The sequence below is a fragment of the Acinonyx jubatus genome, chromosome A3, assembly GCF_027475565.1.
Source record: "Acinonyx jubatus isolate Ajub_Pintada_27869175 chromosome A3, VMU_Ajub_asm_v1.0, whole genome shotgun sequence".
Lineage (NCBI taxonomy): Eukaryota > Metazoa > Chordata > Mammalia > Carnivora > Felidae > Acinonyx > Acinonyx jubatus.
The window spans coordinates 42,991,083-43,008,816 of NC_069388.1; the positions used below are offsets into that span (position 1 = coordinate 42,991,083).

The 17,734-nt window shown below is 42.5% G+C and overlaps 1 protein-coding gene across 4 annotated transcripts in view; it reads left to right on the top strand.

Moving 5' to 3' along the window:
• DTD1 (D-aminoacyl-tRNA deacylase 1) overlaps nucleotides 1–17,734 on the top strand; it is a 193,813-nt gene that overhangs the window by 145,523 nt on the left and 30,556 nt on the right. Inside the window, exon 5 of one of the 4 annotated variants that reach the window (XM_053200291.1) lies at nucleotides 9,654–10,147. The exons of the other annotated variants lie outside the window; for them this stretch is intronic. Within the exon in view, the coding sequence (XP_053056266.1) occupies nucleotides 9,654–9,710 (57 nt within the window). The 3' untranslated portion in view covers nucleotides 9,711–10,147. Of the gene's footprint in view, nucleotides 1–9,653; nucleotides 10,148–17,734 lie in introns of those variants that run through there. 4 annotated transcript variants of the gene reach the window in all.

The following is a 17,734-nucleotide window of genomic DNA, read 5'->3' on the forward strand; positions in this document are numbered from 1 at the left end:
GAGGCCTACTCAGCCCCTAGGTCATTGTGAGGCTCCAAAGAAAGGATGGGAGATGAGGGGGTCTCAGGTGAACACAGAGTGTTCTCATATCAAGTCACTTAACCTCTCAGGCCCCACTTTTCTGACCTGTGAAATCAGAAGACTGTCCTAGATATATATATTTGAACCAAATCGCTTGTTTGATTTTCCCGTTTCTCATTACCTGTAGGTTTGTTTATGTATTTACTGTTGACCTGAGTCCCATGTCACTAGGCTTCATGTGTTACTGCCTTACCACGTGAGTTGTATGGAAGCTGTTTTTGCTGACATGAATCCCCCTATTCTGTGTGGATGACTTCTGCTATAGGGATAATGATTTTCACTTCAAGTTTTTTTCTGCTTGAAATTAGCTTTGGAACTTTTCCTTGACCCTGTGGTTCCAGGTAGACTAATTAGGATAAGCAGGTTTTTTCCCTTGGTTCAATTCAGTGATTCTTGGCCTACAACAGTCTGATTAAGCACAGATGCCGGGTGATGGGTTTAATCAGTTCTGCTTCCTTCGGTGCTGCCCTGAACCAAGGTGGAGGCCAGCCTGGTCAGCGGTTATCCTCTAGGTTGGGCCCAGTGAGGCCATCCTGTAGGAGGACTCAGGCCCCTTTGCTTGGTGTCCTGCTCAGCTAGGAGCAGTTAAGAGTATTATATGTGATTCATCATCTAAGTCCTGGAGAAGTTTTAAAAATTTTCCCTCAGAGCAAAACTTATTTCTTATTTCAACTAGAAGATTTGTTAAAATAGGCTGTATGTTCAGCACCTCAAAGGGAGACTGGACTGCTGACACTCCTGCCCCTTCAGCCAAACCCCCGTGCATGATATGAACCAGTGTCTAGTGTACAGGGCTTTTAAGAAGTCTCTGGTTCCAGTGTCCAGGCCAATCCTGGATCCCAGGCTCCGAGGATCTTCCTGTCCCTAGTTGCATGCTCAGTCACAGTGTGAAGATCAGTCCTGACCTTGGACCTCAGGGGTGGATGAGGTGAGACTCTGCCTTCATCTCATCTCCAGCTCTGATAGTGGGTGTTGGCCCTGTGCCCTGGTACTTACCTGAGTACTGCCAGACACCTTTTCCCCTTGCCCCATTCCCTCTGGAGCCTGAATACAGCACAGCCTGTCCCTGAGGTCAAACCCTGAGAGACCTTCTTGTGGAAGAATGCCTGTCCCCCAGACCGTTCCCTTTACCTAGGCCTTCCTTGTCCACAGCATGAGGCATGCTGCGCTGGCCTTCTCACCCACCCCAGAAGTTGGGGCGCTCATCTGCACATCTGCTTCATTTTAGGGTGTGGCTCTTCCCACGCTACCTGTCTCCTGGCCCTGGGCTAGACTACAGCATCAGTAGGTAGAGAACATCAGAGGAGAACACCAAACTAAACCAAGTCACAGAGTCAGACATTTTTGGAACTTCTGTTTGGGTGTGGGAAGGGATTGACACTATTGTTTAAAATGAGACTCTGGGATTTTCTGTGGATATAAGCTATAAAATGAAGACTAATCAAAAGTTGACAAAGCTGTTTTTGCTTTCTTTCCTCATTACAAATTCTTTGGACTCTGAAAATTTCCCCAAATTTCTAAAGGTTAGTGTATCAGGTTCTAATTCACAGGCTTTATGTTCTGTGCAAACAACAGGGGTTCATTACTTTCACCGCTTTTTCCTTGGGAGGATTTTGGTGTTGAATCTCTGGTGAATGGATATTCTAGGTGTATTTGGAATCCGTCATTGGTGCTGACTCTTGTCTGACCTAGTTTACGTCATGTTTGAAATGCAAATCGAGTAATTTGAAGTTGGACATACTATTATAAGAGATTTTGGTAAGGAAAGGCCAATCCTGCCATGCTTTTGTTTACTGAATGTTTCAACTATTTTTCAGGCATTTGGCATTTAATAAAACCCAGCACATTTCAGTGGTACCTTCTCCCTCCATTGTGTTTTTTCCAGTAAATGTAATCCATGTGATTCTTTTGATTCCTTTGATACCCCAGAAGAATTTAGATTCCCCTCTCTCTCTTAAAAAATTATGTTTCCCCACTTTCCAGAAAGGAGAAACAATGTTTTAAGACTAAAAGGGAACCTGAGCTTTAAAATGTTTCCAGATTCTGGTTTGTGGCATGTGGGGCCTGACTGGTTGGGCAGCCTTGTCACATCATCCTGGCTCTTCCACATAGAGGCCAGACAGTGACACATAAACTTCTCAGACATCTGCCTGGCAAGCCCCGCATCTTAGGAGGAGGCCCATGGACTCATCCAAGGTCTGCTTTCTGACTCCTAAAAGGAGTAGACCTAAACTGTCTGAGACATTTGGGGCCTTCTCTATTCTGAAAGGAGATTTTACAGTCTTTTAAAATAGCATAACAGGCCAACTTACGATTTTATAAATTTTGATTTAGGTAAAAGGGTAATTCATTTTTTGGTAACGAAACCAGTTTATCTCCTTTTGGGTTTGTGATTGCCAAGAGGTCCTGTTACTTCAATCTTTCTGACTATCCCCTTGGAAAGTTTAGAGCTTAAGCTAAATGTAATCAGTGAGGCCTTTTACTTAACTAGCTACTCTGTGTTTATTCAAACTTCTCTACAGAGGGTTGTCAGTGGAAGGGGAGAAATTAGTATGCCATTCTCCTTTAAGCTGGAAAAAAATATGATACTTCTAGTCCAGGATTAAGAATTTAGAAGGTGAAAAGAGCTAGGAGAATGTAGACAAAAGAGAAGATCTGTCTGTGTTTCTAAGAAACTTGTCTATAAGCCTCTTGGGAAAACAGCCAAAGAAAACTGAATGGAAAGAAGCAACAAGGGGTTCAGTTTAGGATTAGAGTTAGGTTTTCATAACCAGTCTTTATTAGTTTCTCCGAGTGGATTTTGAGTTTATTTCTTTAAAAATATTCAATGAGCTTTGAAGATTCAGGTAACATTAATAAAGAGATTTATTTTGGATGACAAGTTGGAAATCTATGCTTATTCATGGAATGAAGCTTAGATTGTTCAAAATTAGAAATGTAGAATAAAGCCATTAGGATACCAATAATCAATGCAATGTTATATTTGTATTTAATATTTAATTTTGATAATGTGTAATATACAATAATGCATGCTACATAGATTATATTAGGTTGAGCTATATGACCTTGCTGCTCTTTGACCATATGTTACCACCAATATTGCAATTTTATATGACTCAATCTAATATAATGTTAAGTGTAAATTCAGAAAATTCTCAAAAAGAAGTTGAAGAGGAAAGATACCAGCTTGGTAACTAGACCTCTCCAAGTTAAGGCAGACTTCTCGCACATTCCCTTTGGCCCACATAAGAACCCAGAGTTAGGCAGGATGGTGGTGGGGACTCTCTCTTCTTCACGTTGGCTAGAGGCCAGACCAGATGCATGACTTGGGTCCCTGTCTGCCATGAGCAGAGAGCTATAAGCCTTTATCATTGCTTGCGGAGCAAATCTCCTGTTTCGTTTTTTTATGTAACGTTCTGCTTATATGAATATTTTCAATACTTGTGTATTTCTCCACATCTCTTGTTGCCCTAACCTAGTTTCTAACATTGCCTTAGGCAGAGTTACTTATTTATGCACATCTAAAGACACATCCTAGACCAGTTTCACAAATGATTCCTTAAAATGTGGCTTCTGAGGGATTTGCTGCTAAAAATCTTCCGTCAGCTTGAGTGGCTGGAACATTTAGATGAAATGGGTGTGGTAGAACATCACGTTATGACGAACTGTTGGGACAGAAGTTATGAAAGCAGGTGTTATTTGGTGCCTAAGAGCATAGCATCTTATGGATTGAGTTGTTTTTCCAAAACAAGCTGCCGGAGACTGAAGCTGTATACCAAGACTTAAGCCTCCAAGTGGCACATGTGAGGGATGGCTGTTTCCCTGCCGAAAGTGTCCCTTATGTCATAACAAGGGTGCTAGCATTCCAACAACTGGCCCTTGCTAATGACTTATGATGCTTATTATTTTTTAAATGTTTATTTATTTATTTTGAGAGAGAGAGAGAGAGAGAGCAGGCAGGGGAGGAGCAGAGAGAGAGGGAGACAGAGAATCCCAAGCAGGCTCTTCACAGTCACCTGGGTCCGAGATGTGAGGCTCCAACTTGTGAACTGTGAGATCATGACCTGAGCTGAAACCAAGAGTCAGACACTCAACTGACTGAGCCACCCAGGTGCCCCAGTGATGCTTATTTTTATATAAAGATGTAACAAAGCATTTAAATCATTTTGTCCGAATAGCTAGTTTTGTCAGAGAGTGGGACATTTTATGAAGTCGTGATCTGTTGACATTCCAGAATTCTGATTCTTGAAGAGTCTGGTCTTATTACTGTTGATTAAAATAGAGCCACACTTTATTCAAAGGCTGAGAGGGCATGGAGTGCAGCTTTTTAAAGATTTCTTGTAGAACAAACAGGTGACAATTTTCTTTTAGATATTAGACTTCAAAGTATAATAACATCAAACTGTAAGTAACATTATAGTCTTCTCTGATTTGCATGGAGAGCCTGTCTGGTTTGTAAAGTGTTAGATCCAATGGTTCACATGCCACACTCAGGTTTTACCAGTAATCATTTCTGTATGGCTTAGCAGGGAGGAAAATGGCCAATAGATTTTTCGCCATTGCCTGTTAAGAACTTTTTTTAACAACACCAATGCAGATGAGACATAAAACATTTGTTTAAACCAGATCACTTCATCTGCACCTGTCTGCAGAAAATCTTTAAACCAGCAGACCTCTTCCTGAGAAATATAAGATAAACTTGGCCCTGTCTCCCACGAATTACCTAAAATTTTCAGGAAATATTTGTTTAATTTATTCTGTTTTAATCATTTCTCTTCATCCTTATTGTATTTTTAGTGTTTTATCAGCAGATTCTCATTTCTACTCCCAAATGGTTATTTTTAAAAGTTTATTCACATGTTAGGTGTGATTTAATTATTTCCTGTACTGTATTTTCTTTTTCTTTCTTTCTTTCTTTCTTTCTTTCTTTCTTTCTTTCTTTCTTTCTTTCTTTCTTTCTCTTTCTTTCTTTCAATTTATTTTATTTTATTATTTATTTTTATTTTTATCATTTTTTTTGGATTTTATTTCTAAGGACACATTAATTTAGTTATTATATACAACAACCTTTTTAAACAAACTTTCCAATAGCTTAAAATATGTAGACTGTAGATTATTTTGGGTTTTCCATGTAGATAGTCATACCAGCTGAGAATAATGATAATTTTTACTTTTGGCACTATAATCTCTCTGCTTTTTATTTCCTTTTCTTATCTTAGCATACTACTTAATATTTCAGTACAGTGCTGAACAGAATTGTTGAGAGCAAACTCCCTTGTCTTTCCCTAACTTTAAAGGGAATGTTTCTCTTGTTTCACCATTGAGGTGGTGATTGCTATAGGGTTGTTTTGTTTTAATAGATATTCTTTTTTGGATTTAAGGAAGTCCTTTTCTGTTCCCACTTTCTTAATATGTGTGAATGTTGAATTTTATCAAATAGTGTTCATCAATTTAAGGCAGCCACATGGGTCCTCCCCACTCAGAACCTGTCAATGCAGTGGAGTAATTTTCTTATCTAGTCTTAAACTGACCTTGCATTTCTTGACAAAAGCCTGTTTGGGTCATGATATATCACCATTTGGTAGGTTTGGCTTAATATTTTGCATAGGGCTTTTGTGTCTGTGTTTGTGAGTGAACTTGACTTATCATTTTCCTTTTTTTTGGCTGTATTATTATCTGGTTTGTAATTGAGTTAATATTATTTTCTTAGAATTAATTAGTTGGGTGTGTTATTTCTTTTTCTCTCTTCTCTGTTACTGTAGAAGCTTGTATCTGATTACCATGATCTGTTCCTTAAATGTTGCTAGAAAATATCTATAACACTGTCTGGACTGTGGTTTTTTGTTTGTTTGTTTTTTGGTTTTTTTTTTGTTGTTGTTGGAAGTGTTTTTTGCCTCCACTTTCAAAGCCATACTTGGTTCCTTTTGGGTTTAAAAACCTTCTGCAGGGGCGCCTGGGTGGCTCAGTTGGTTGGGCGTCTGACTTTGGCTCAGGTCATGATCTCGCGGTCCGTGAGTTCGAGCCCCCATTGGGCTCTGGGATGACAGCTCAGAGCCTGGAGCCTGTTTCGGATTCTGTGTCTCCCTCTCTGTCTGACCCTCCCGTGCTCATGCTCTGTCTCTCTCTGTCTCAAAAATAAATAAATGTTAAAAAAAAATTAAAAAAGAAAAACCTTCTACAGACTCTGAAGGTCATTTGGGATGGTGGTGGAGACAGACAGGAAGCTGCAGGGGTTAGGCAGGCAGTGATGGTCCTTCTTCAGCTCCAGCCCTGGGCTCTGTCCTAAAAGAGAGACAGGTGGTCACATCAGCATCTGTGCATCATGGGAGACGAGGAGACACCATTCTCTTCAGGTAGCTCTCTAGAATTGAGTTGGGGCCATCCTGGGGCTCCTTGAGGGTCTTGGCATTGTTTTCATCTGACCCACATCTGTTAGCCAGGCTCCAAATGACAAGCAAGTCTGCTCTGGCCACCCATTATTTTTATTTTTATTTTTATTTAATTTTTTAAATGTTTATTTTTGAGAGAGAGAGAGGGGGGGGGGGAATATCCCAAACAGGCCTCACACAGTCAGTGCAGAGCCCGATGCAGGGCTCAAACCCACGAAACAAGAGATCATGACCTGAGCCAAAATCGAGTCAGACACTTAACTGACTAAGCCACCCAGACACCACAGGTCACCCCTTCTTTTTTTTTTTTTTTTTTACATTTTATTTAATGAATGAATGAATGAATGAATGAATTGTTTTTTTAAATTTACATCCAAATTAGCATATAGTGCAACAGTGATTTCAGGAGTAGATTCCTTAATGCCCCTTACCTATTTAGCCCATCCCCTCTCCCACAACCCCTCCAGTAACCCTCTGTTTGTTCTCCATATTTAAGAGTCTCTTATGTTTTGCCCCCCTCCCTGTTTTTATATTAGTTTTGCTTCCCTTATGTTCATCTGTTTTGTGTCTTAAAGTCCTCATATGAGTGAAGTCATAGGATATTTGTCTTTCTCTGACTAATTTTGCTTAGCATAATACCCTCCAGTTCCATCCACATAGTTGCAAATGGCAAGTTTTCATTCTTTTTGATTGCTGAGTAATACTCCATTGTGTATGTGTGTGTGTGTGTGTGTGTGTATATATATGTATGTATGTATATATATATATATATATATATATATATGCCACATCTTCTGTATCCATTCGTCCATTGATGGACATTTGGGCTCTTTCCATATTTAGGCCACCCATTCTTTTTAAAAAAAAATTTTTTTTTTAACGTTTATTCATTTTTGAGACAGAGACAGAGCATGAACGGGGGGGGGGGGTGGGGGGGCAGCGAGAGAAGGAGACACAGAATCTGAAACAGGCTCCAGGCTCTGAGCGGTCAGCACAGAGCCCGATGCGGGGCTCGAACTCACAGACCATGAGATCATGACCTGAGCCGAAGTCGGACGCTTAACCGACCAAGCCACCCAGACGCCCCAAGGCCACCCATTCTTAAACACACATGTTGTCCAGTTCAGACCTCATTCACACCTCCTTTTGTTTCCCTGTACCCTTTCCTTTGGCACAGTCACATGTTCTTACAGCTCTAGTGGACACATTCACACTATAGTCTGTGAGAATGGGGTCCCCTGGAGGTAGGCCCTCCCCGCCTGCCCAGTCCCAGCCACTCTGCATCCCTTGGAATCCTAACATATCTGGGACATTTGCTTAGAATCCAGTGGTGGAAAGGCATAGGGATGATGTGGTGAGGTGCGGCATGGCATATGGAATTGGGCACATGCATTTTAAGTGAAGGTGAGTGGGATGGTCATGTAGGAGGGGATGGGAAGATTTTACAGGTGTGTTTAAGATACCCACCATATTTAATAATTTTTCTTGACTGTATGCGTGATTAGAGATTTACAGTTTTATGTTGGGTTCATCTGGCCTAGATGAAATGTACTTTTTATTGACTCATTATCCATCTACATGAATTTTGTTGACTTGTGTGGAACAATCTAGCTGTGTTATTGGGGACCATGCTTGTTCATCATAGCACACTCTGAAGGCTGCACTGTTGAGAGCAGAATAAGAGACACCATATAGGTAGGTGGACCTGCTGAGTCTGCAAAGTATGCTTTCAGGGAATGGGCTGTTGTAGTGTAGGAATACCGGGAAGGTGGTAGATTGGTGCTTTGCAAAATCATTCAGATAAAGCAGATTTCAGGCATGCCTGAAATTTGTATGTAAAGTTCCCTTGAAATCTAAAAATTCTGTTCTAGTTGGCTGAAACACAGAAATAACATAAAATAAATGCTGGAGATTTAATTGGTTAATGAAATCAGTTTTTTTATGTGTCTGGCATGTGGAAGGAGTCACATCACTTTATACCCGGTCTTCTCAATTTTGACACCATTTCCATTTTAGGCCAGATAATTTTTTTTTTTTAACGTTTGTTTATTTTTGAGATGGAGAGAGACACAGCATGAACGGGGAGGGGCAGAGAGAGAGGGAGACACAGAATCGGAAGCAGGCTCCAGGCTCCGAGCCATCAGCCCAGAGCCCGATGCAGTGCTCGAACTCGCGGACCGCGAGATCGCAACCTGAGCCGAAGTCAGATGCTTAACCGACTGAGCCACCCAGGCACCCCAGGCCAGATAATTCTTTATTGTTGGGGGCTGCCCCATGCATTGCAGGATGTTTAGCAGCATCCCTGGCCTCTGCCCACTGGATGCCAGCAGTTCCTCCACTCAGTTGTGACAAGCAAAAATGTCTCCAGACACTGACAAATGTTAGTCCCTTCCCCAGGGGAAGGCCTGGAGAGGCAGGAGGAATGCTAAGTCCCCTCCAGGTGAGAAGCACTGTTTTAGATGCTTTGCTGTTCATGTGCTCACCTTGGGTGCTTTGCTGTTTTGTACTTGCTACTTTGCTGTGTTGTGAGGCACAGACTAGTGATAGCAATAGTTGTATGTTGGAAAACTTAGCTCCATCTATACTGCTTATCTAAAGCATTCACTAAAGCAGACATGTTCCAAAGGATTCAGTGTTTCCAAGAGTTTAATTTGTGGAATAGAGTCTGTTACCAGGCTGATCACAAGAAGAAATGATCATCATATTCCAAACATATTATTTTCTGTAGTTAGCTCTGATACTCAGCACAAGGTTTGGGTTTCACATTGCATTATACTTGGTTTTATGTATATACTTCTGCATGGTGATACGCGTGTGTAATTGTGTAATGTGCAGTGTATAATAAAGACTGAATTATTTAATAACACAGAGATTGTTACAGGTGAATTTGCATTCATCACATGCATGTTGGTTCCAGTTCTTTTGTAGAGTAAAAGCATTTAACTTATTGCTTCCTACACTTAGCGGTTCTATGAGTTTGTATATTTTGGCTATAGGCATAAAAAATGTTTAGGTGGTTTAAATGATAGAGACATTTATTGTATCACAAAGCAAAATGTTTAGTGGTCAGGCTTCATTAATACAATGGCTCAAGTAATGTCCTCCAGGTCCAGGTTCCTTTCATTTTCCACTTACCTTTCTAAGTACATTGCCTTCATTGACTTTTTTTTTTTTTTTTTAAAGATGGGGCTTGAACCGGTGACTCTGAGATCAAGACCTGAGCTTAGATCAAGAGTCTGATGCTTAGCCGACTGAGCCACCCAGGCTCCCCCTCCTTTATTCACCTAAGTGTACTTCCACGTGTTGCATGCAGACAGACAGTAATGTCCAAAGGCAGAAAAAGGACCATCTCCATCTCATGTCCCTTTTTAAGACCTTCCCCAAAGCCTCTAGCAAACTTTCCTTCATGTTTGTTGGCCAGAATTCTATTGCATACTTTTGTCTCAGTCAATACCTGTCAAGATATATGGGGTACATAGGCCATATTGGCTTAAAGTGGGACCCCTGAGGAAAGTGGGTGGGCAGGAAAGGAGAGTGCCTCCCGCCGAGGTATGTCGGGAGTGGTGCCTCTGAGCACCATGTCCTAATTCAAGAAATACAGCTAGGTTGTGGGGTTCCTGTTCTACAGAAGAGTGATGTTCTTTCTTGCCTTAATAAACAAAGTTTTCATATTTTTCTATTTTTGTATGAGCTCTTGATTATAAACATTAAAGTTACGTAGGAGTATAAATGCCAATTTTAGGTACAGCATGGAGAATCCCACAAACAAAGACAAGATAGCAGCAGTGAGTAACAAAGTAGGGAAGTGATTAAGACAGTGGTTGCAGATGTTCATAGGAAGTAAAGAATATCCCACGTTAGCACAGGTTAGAACAATTATTACCTGAAGGGTGGCATCAGCCTTTGAAGTTCAGAGTCTATACATGTTGACATAGGTTTAAAAGTGGCTTATGTTGTCATGGGGAAGACCAGCCTTGGGTACTCATCTGAACTACATAGAAAAAGGAAGTGGAGGTTCCTCAAAAAATTAAAAATAGACCTACCCTATGACCCAGCAATAGCACTGCTAGGAATTTACCCAAGGGATACAGGAGTGCTGATGCATAGGGGCACTTGTACCCCAGTGTTTATAGCAGCACTTTCAACAATAGCCAGATTATGGAAAAAGCCTAAATGTCCATCAACTGATGAATCGATAAAGAAGTTGTGGTTTATATACACAATGGAATACTACGTGGCAATGAGAAAGAATGAAATATGGCCTTTTGTAACAACACAGATGGAACTGGAGAGTGTTATGAAATAAATCATACAGAGAAAGATACCATATGGTTTCACTCTTATGTGGATCCTGAGAAACTTAACAGAAGACCATGGGGGAGGGGAAGGAAAAAAAAAGTTAGAGAGGAAGAGTGCCAAACCATAAGAGACTCTTTAAAACTGAGAATAAACTGAGGGTAGCTGGGAGGTGAGAGGGAGGGGAGGATGGGTGATGGTCATTGAGGAGGGCACCTGTTGGGATGAGCACTAGGTGTTGTATGGAAACCAACTTGACAATAAATTTCGTATTAAAAAAAAAAAGGAAGTGGAAAAGAGAGAGGCTTCATGTGTAACTTTTTAATGCCAAGTGACCCTTCTTGCTAGCATATTGGACCCCAGCAATAGCCTGGAATTTTGTCCAGAGTCCTTTCTCTTAAGGAGAAGCAAGGGAAAGAGGAAGAGAGGGAGGTAGACAGGTGGGTATGTGCTTTTGTTTCTTTAAGGACACTTTTAGCCCACGCAAGGGGCATGTAGAGGATGATCTAGCCTCAAGCATGTTGACTTCATCCAGATGGTTCCAGTTTAGGGATGTGGAACTCGGGGGTTCTTTTTTCCAGGAGACTCTCACATTGGAAAATTTGGGGAAGGAAATGCCATGAAGATTTAAACATGATCAGTGTTTGGGATGTGATGCTCCTCTTCATTTACCTGACTCTCATTGCCTGGTGCCACCTTCTGGTCCATGTCTGCTGAGGGCATGTGAAAAGACAGGGCTGCGCTCAAGAAGATAAAAATTAAAGCACCAGGCAGCAAACCGTGCTTCAGTCCAGGAAGCCTCACAATGTTCAGAAATCTGTAGTAAGAATCACGTACCTAAAAGGAGTGGATATGTAGGCCTGCAAGTGCTCAGAAAAGAAAAAGCTAGGAAACAGAGGTTGGGGTGGTGGTCCAAAACTTGTTTTCCCTGACCTTTTGTGTTTTGTCTGTGATTTGTCCTCAGCCTTATTTGAGAATTCCATGGCCAGAAACCTCAGTTCTTCCACCATAATTGCTGATTGTTTTTAATAAATTGGCTCCTACTACGTGATATTAGATTTCAAAATTCCATTGGTAAATATTATCAAAACAGACAATAATGTGAATATCACCCTACAGCTCAGTCATGGTTTGTATATTATGTTGCTAACCTAGAATGTGATTTGGGATCTGTAATGTGCACTAAATTGTATATATTTTTTCATTTTCCCCCAAATTGTCCTAAAAAGAAGAGCCCTCCCTTCCTCTGGCAAGACTTAAAGTATTTGAAAATATTATTTTAGTTTCAGATAAATCAGGATCTATTTCATTTTTTGTGTAAGATTTCCAAAAAAGGAGATCTGTAAGCATTAGCGACCTGTTGTACGCCCTCCCAGAGTAAGCTAGTTCTTAAATAATAGAAATTGGACTAGCATGCCCCCTCCTTTTTTTTAGTAATGGAACAGATGATAAATGGATTTATATTTTTATTTGTAGTTCGTGAGAAAATAGTTATGAACCTATTCTTAAGCCTCTGTTGGGAAGTCAGAAATTTGGTGTAATTTGGTTCTATCAGGCCCAGTTCTGTTGGCTCTAGTTCTCTGACCTGACAAGTTCATCATGCCTTGGCAGGAGCCACTTTTTGATGACATTTTCTGTAAGACACTGTAGTCATCTTGAGTGAGGTGCCATGATAGTCTCACTTTGAACTCTCTGAGGTGCTTCCAGGTTGGCTCAGGTTAGACCTCAACTCCTTAGACCTCAGCTCCTAGTCACAGTGTGTTTTCAGTTGACTCACATCTCTCTCTGGGTGACAACAGTCCGTGTCATTATCATACTACATCAGCATTTTCTCAGACTCGGCTTCCCAGTTATACTGTGCTTTGGCAGAAACCTCTAAGGCATGGTCAACGCTTACTCTCATTCCCACATCTTGGTCTGTGTCTGGTGTGGTGGTTGTCCCTTGGAATTCAGGTGGACCTTCCTAGGTGGTCGGAGGCAGACGTCAAGGAGCCCTGAATGCCTTCCTCACTCCGCTCTACTCTCAGACTCTTTCCAGGCAGATGGGTGCTGTGGTTGGTTCTAGAGAACTGGCATCTCTGTGTGCTGCTGCCTCCATCTGGATGGTTTTGTTTTAGTGGAGGAGGTCGCTTGGTGCCAAAACATTGGATTGTCCTCAAGTTCACTTGTTCAAGGTCCTCACGGGTTCAGGGATGTTTCTGAATTTATGGGTGTGGGGTGGGAAGGCCTCTGGCAGAGCCAGTCTATGAATAACTGATAGAACCTGAAATTTAGACATTTATCTTGCTGGCCTGACCTTTCTGGTGACAGCGGAGGCATTTTCTTTTCATGTTTCATCAGACTCACTCTTCATCTATTTGTCCAGAAATGTTCCTGATCTTGATCTAATCACTGAAAGCCACGCAATTTTTTTGTCCTCCTGTGAGTCCATATTTACATTAATTCTCATTGTGAAATTGCATTGTAAACTGATCTAACACCCTAAGTACCATCAATGAAGGGGGGGGCGGTGCATGCCAATCCACAATCTTACAGGGTGCTGACATAATTCAGCCAGTTATCAGTGTACACATCAGCTGCCGGCACTAAAATTTAGTGCTTTGTGCATGGATGTGAAGAGAGTGACACCTTAGAGGTGTTTCTGAGGGATGTTCTGTTGGATGATTGGGAATTCACCTTCAGGAAGGTGGTTTCAGTAGAGATAGTTGCCTCTTTGCCTGCTGAGGAGGATCCAGATTTAGCTCTGTGGCTTTGGTATGATTTACTGCCATCTGTTGTACTTTTGCTCCCAGTCCAGACTAAGGAGATGGGGACACAGTGTTTTCTTAAGAAGTTAATTGCCAGTGGAGGGGTAGGGAGAAGGAACTTGGGAGTGACTTTCCCAGAGAAGGGAAATGTTGGAGACTGAAATTGGAAAATTACTATCTTCATATTCCAGGAGCCTGTTCGTTGGCCTTGTGAGCTGAGAACTGTGAGGATGGTATCTGGCTTCTGTGTGCTGGAGCCTGTGGTGGTGGGGAGTGGGTAGGGGGATGGTGTGGCCCTTCCTTAGGTGTGCTGGGACAGGGTGGTGGTATCGGGCCCCGTGCTTGATTGCATGCACGTAGGCCTGGTCGGAGCTAACTGTGAGCTCTAGAGCTGCAGGCCAGACTGCATGCTCTCTGAGCCCCTGGGACGTGGGGGGCTACACTCCTCGGGGAACCTGGAAGAGGGTTCTTGGTCAATCTCCCAGAGAAGAGCAAGATGCTGAAGCTGAGGCTTTGAAGATCATTAGGAGCGGGGTAGCATGAGAGTCCAGGCATGGACATAGGCCTGGGCAGGAAACAGGGTGATAGGGTGGGGTTGGGAGAGTTTAGAAATCCTAGAGCATGAAAGACAAGGTGAAAGTGGGAAACAAAGCAGTTTGAGGCCAGTTCATGGAGAACTTTCTGTAAAGCACTGAGGAGCATTGACTTGGTCCTTTGGAAATGGAGCACCTTGGAAAGGTTCTAAATGGGGAGTGACTTTATTTTTTCAACAGTTTTATTGAGATAATATTCATATATAGTTCACCCACTTAAAGTGTACAATTCAGTGACTTTTAGTATGTTCAGTATGTTCCCACAATGGATTCTAGAACACTCCCATCACCACAAAACTCAGTACCCCTTAGCTGTCACTCCCCATTCCCTCCATCTCCAGCCTCAGGCAAACAGCACATTTACTTTTTGTGTCTGCAGATTTGCCTGCTCTGGACAATTCATGTAAGTGGAATCATGCAATATATGGCCTTCGGTGCCTGTTTTTTTTTTTTTTTTTTCCACTTAGCATAATGTTTTCAGTGTTCAGCCACATTGTAGGATGTATCACTAGTTTAGTCCTTTTATTTCCAAATCATACTCTGTTGGATGGCCATACCAAATTTTACCCGTTCATCAGGTGATGGACATTTGTGTTGCCTCCACTTGCTGGGTATCATGAATAATGCTGCTAGGGAGTGCTATTTGCAGGCTATTGAACTGTCATTTTGACTACATCTCTTGCTGAGTACAGAAAAGGTGTGAAGGGGACAAGATGAGGCAGGGAATATCGCTAAGTAGTTACAGAACTCTCTAAGTCTTTTCCACACTTCTTTAGGTGTGGAATCTTGGGTTTTAGCTAAAATCCCATGCAGAACCAGAGTTTAGAAAACAGATTAAAGGGAGCTACCTTTGACAGTGGTGTGGAGGCCTAGAATCCCTTGCCTTCAGCATCTCCCTTCTGTGGGGCTGATGGTGGTGGTGGTGGTAGTTGCTTTTTGAAAAGTTACAAAAGTTGGTCATATTGGTCAAAGAGGGGTTCCCATGGGCAGTGTGACTGGCTGGAGGAGAAGGAAGAAGCCAAGAGCCAAGAGAAATGAAATGGAGAGTTTGGGAGAATCAGAGCCTAGGTGCTGATGGCTGAGAGTGGCATACCGAGTTTTACTCTTCTGAAGGTGAGAATTCTGGGTAGGGGGTAGCTATTGGAATAAGGAGCCCTGGGAACTACGAGGTTGGGAAGCTGGGTGGACCTTGATTAGAAATAGTGTTGCCCAGGGTGATAGTGAGGCCTGGGCCAGAGACTGTGATGGGGGCTCTGTCTGGAGGTCAGAAGAAGAAGGATAGAAGGTGGTGTGGCCCCAGCTTATAAACTCCGCCCTTCCTGGGGTGGAGTGAATACATTGGGGACAGCCTGGGGAGGAAGGGAAGCAGGGAGAGGCAGGCCTCCTAGTGGGTGGTGGGCAGGAGGGTAAGGTGGAGTGGAAGTTCTGCCCTGGGGGGGCCTTCGGAGGGAGCATTATCCACACGGGACAGGTGGCCTAAGGTAAGGCAGAGGGGAGGCTACTGTAGAAGAGGGGCCTGTGTATACCATGGAATGGAGTTCCTGGATGAGAGATGGGGCCGCAGGAAAGAAAGCCAGAGCTTCGAACAGAGTGTGTTTATGTATTTACAAGGGGTGGAGGGGGAGAGGCCTGGAGGGGTTTCGATTTGGTGAAAGTCATTGACTCAGAGTCTCATGAGCCCCTAGTAGCCCCCTGCCTCCCTGTCTGGCATAGACCACTTAGTGAGTAGTAGCAACCCCTCAACTATAAGGCTGGTGGGATAAACTGGCTGAAAGGTCCCAGGGAGGTGTGGGAAGATGGAAGGCAGTCACAGTGGGGTGGATGGCTTTTGGTCAGTGGGGGTGGGAGTCACTTCTTCCCTCCATAACCTCCATTAGCCCCTCTCCAAATTGGCTCACTGCGATCTAATTGAAGACGGTGCTCCTCTACATCCTCAGATTAAGATAAGCCCTTTAGCCCGGTGTGTCTCAAAGTTAAGGTGCACATGAACCCCCGGAGGGTCTGTTCCAACACAGACTCTGATACTGCAGGTCTGGGTGGGACCAGAGAGTCTGTCTTTCCGTCTAACTCCCAGGAAGTGCTTGGAGCATCTTGGAGTGGCCGGGGAAGCTGGGTGGGCCCATCTCCAAACAGGTTGTTGCCGCTCAGCCTCTTTTCTTTTGGTGTCTGGATGTGGGAATTTAGAAAGTAGAGGGAAGCAGAATAACCAAAGGTTGTCTTTTTAGGACTTTATCGGCATAAGAAACTTGACAACAGCACCTGATTAGGATGCAATAGGTCTTCCTCCTAGTGCAGAGTGGGGCTGATGCGTTAGGAGAAGCATTTATACTGTTCCCTGGGTCTGTTTAGTAATATATGTATTTTGAGGCAGGGGAATCAAAACAGTAGGACCACTAGATGAGCAATGCTTCTATTCTCTGATTTCATTGTTAGCAAATTTCCTCTCAGGAGGGGATACTCCTGATAGCATCCTGAAAAATGAGTTGTGCCCAGTTACAAGTTTATCTTGAAGCGGGGTGGAGCAGCTTTCATTTGTACCGAAACTATAGCTGATGCTTAGTACAAATATGTTTTCTCCCACACAAATGGCATTCATGAGCATTTTAGTGGTGGTTTGCTAACATTTCTTTATAGAGGTAAATAGTAATGATAGCAATCATCAGATTTCAGAGAAAGTTTGCCTACTACAGTTCTGGATTCTAGTGGGTTTTCTGCATGTGGACGCTGAGACTAAGTAAGCAAGCCCCGCCACGTTGCAGGGGCATTCGGAGCTGAAGTTGCAGTCGAATCCTTGGGAGTGTCAGAATAATACTATTGAAGAGCACTTCCTTTTCTCTGATAGGCTGTATCCTTGAGAACTGTAAGTTTGTGACCAGGAGTTTTTTCCTCTGCAGATATTCTCTTTGGAGGCAAGTCAGATTGTTGGAACTGTTTGGGCAAAGGAGTGACTAAAGATGAAGTGTCGTCACTCTTGTGTTCTAAAAAAATTATTACACAATATTTGATAGCTGGAAGAGAATGTATATAAAACACATGTGTGTACATTGAGATGAACACCCAAGGATCTGCCTCCTAGCTTAAGAGTAGAGCATGTGCCCTACTCAGGGGGCCTTCCTGTTTCCATCCTTCACCACTGTCTCCTACCTCACCTGCCTGGCTATGACCACTGTACCACATCCTGTGGCAGTCAGCTCTGTTCCTCTCTTTCAAAATGGCTTTAGGCACATGTGTATCACTAAGCGGCAGTGTGTGGCTTTCTTGTTTAAGGATAAAGAGATGAGAATTGTAGCTTCTGATGACTGCAGTCACAGGCTTTTTTATAGTAACACCTCAAATCAGGTGAATCAATTTGTACAGAATGTCCCATACTTTATTTAAAGAATCCCTTTTATAGTAGAGTTTTAGGTTGCCCCACAGTTTTAACTATTGTAAAAACCAGTGCAGTGAACATATTTTTGCATGTTATCTTTGTGTACTAAGCCACTTGTTTTCCACAAGATAGATCTGAAGAGGTGGAATTACTGGGTCATACTGTGCTTATTAGTGCTTTGAAATGGGCATTGCCAACTTTTGCCCCAAAGGCCCAAATTTACAGTCTCCATCACCAATAATATATAATGTTCTTTTC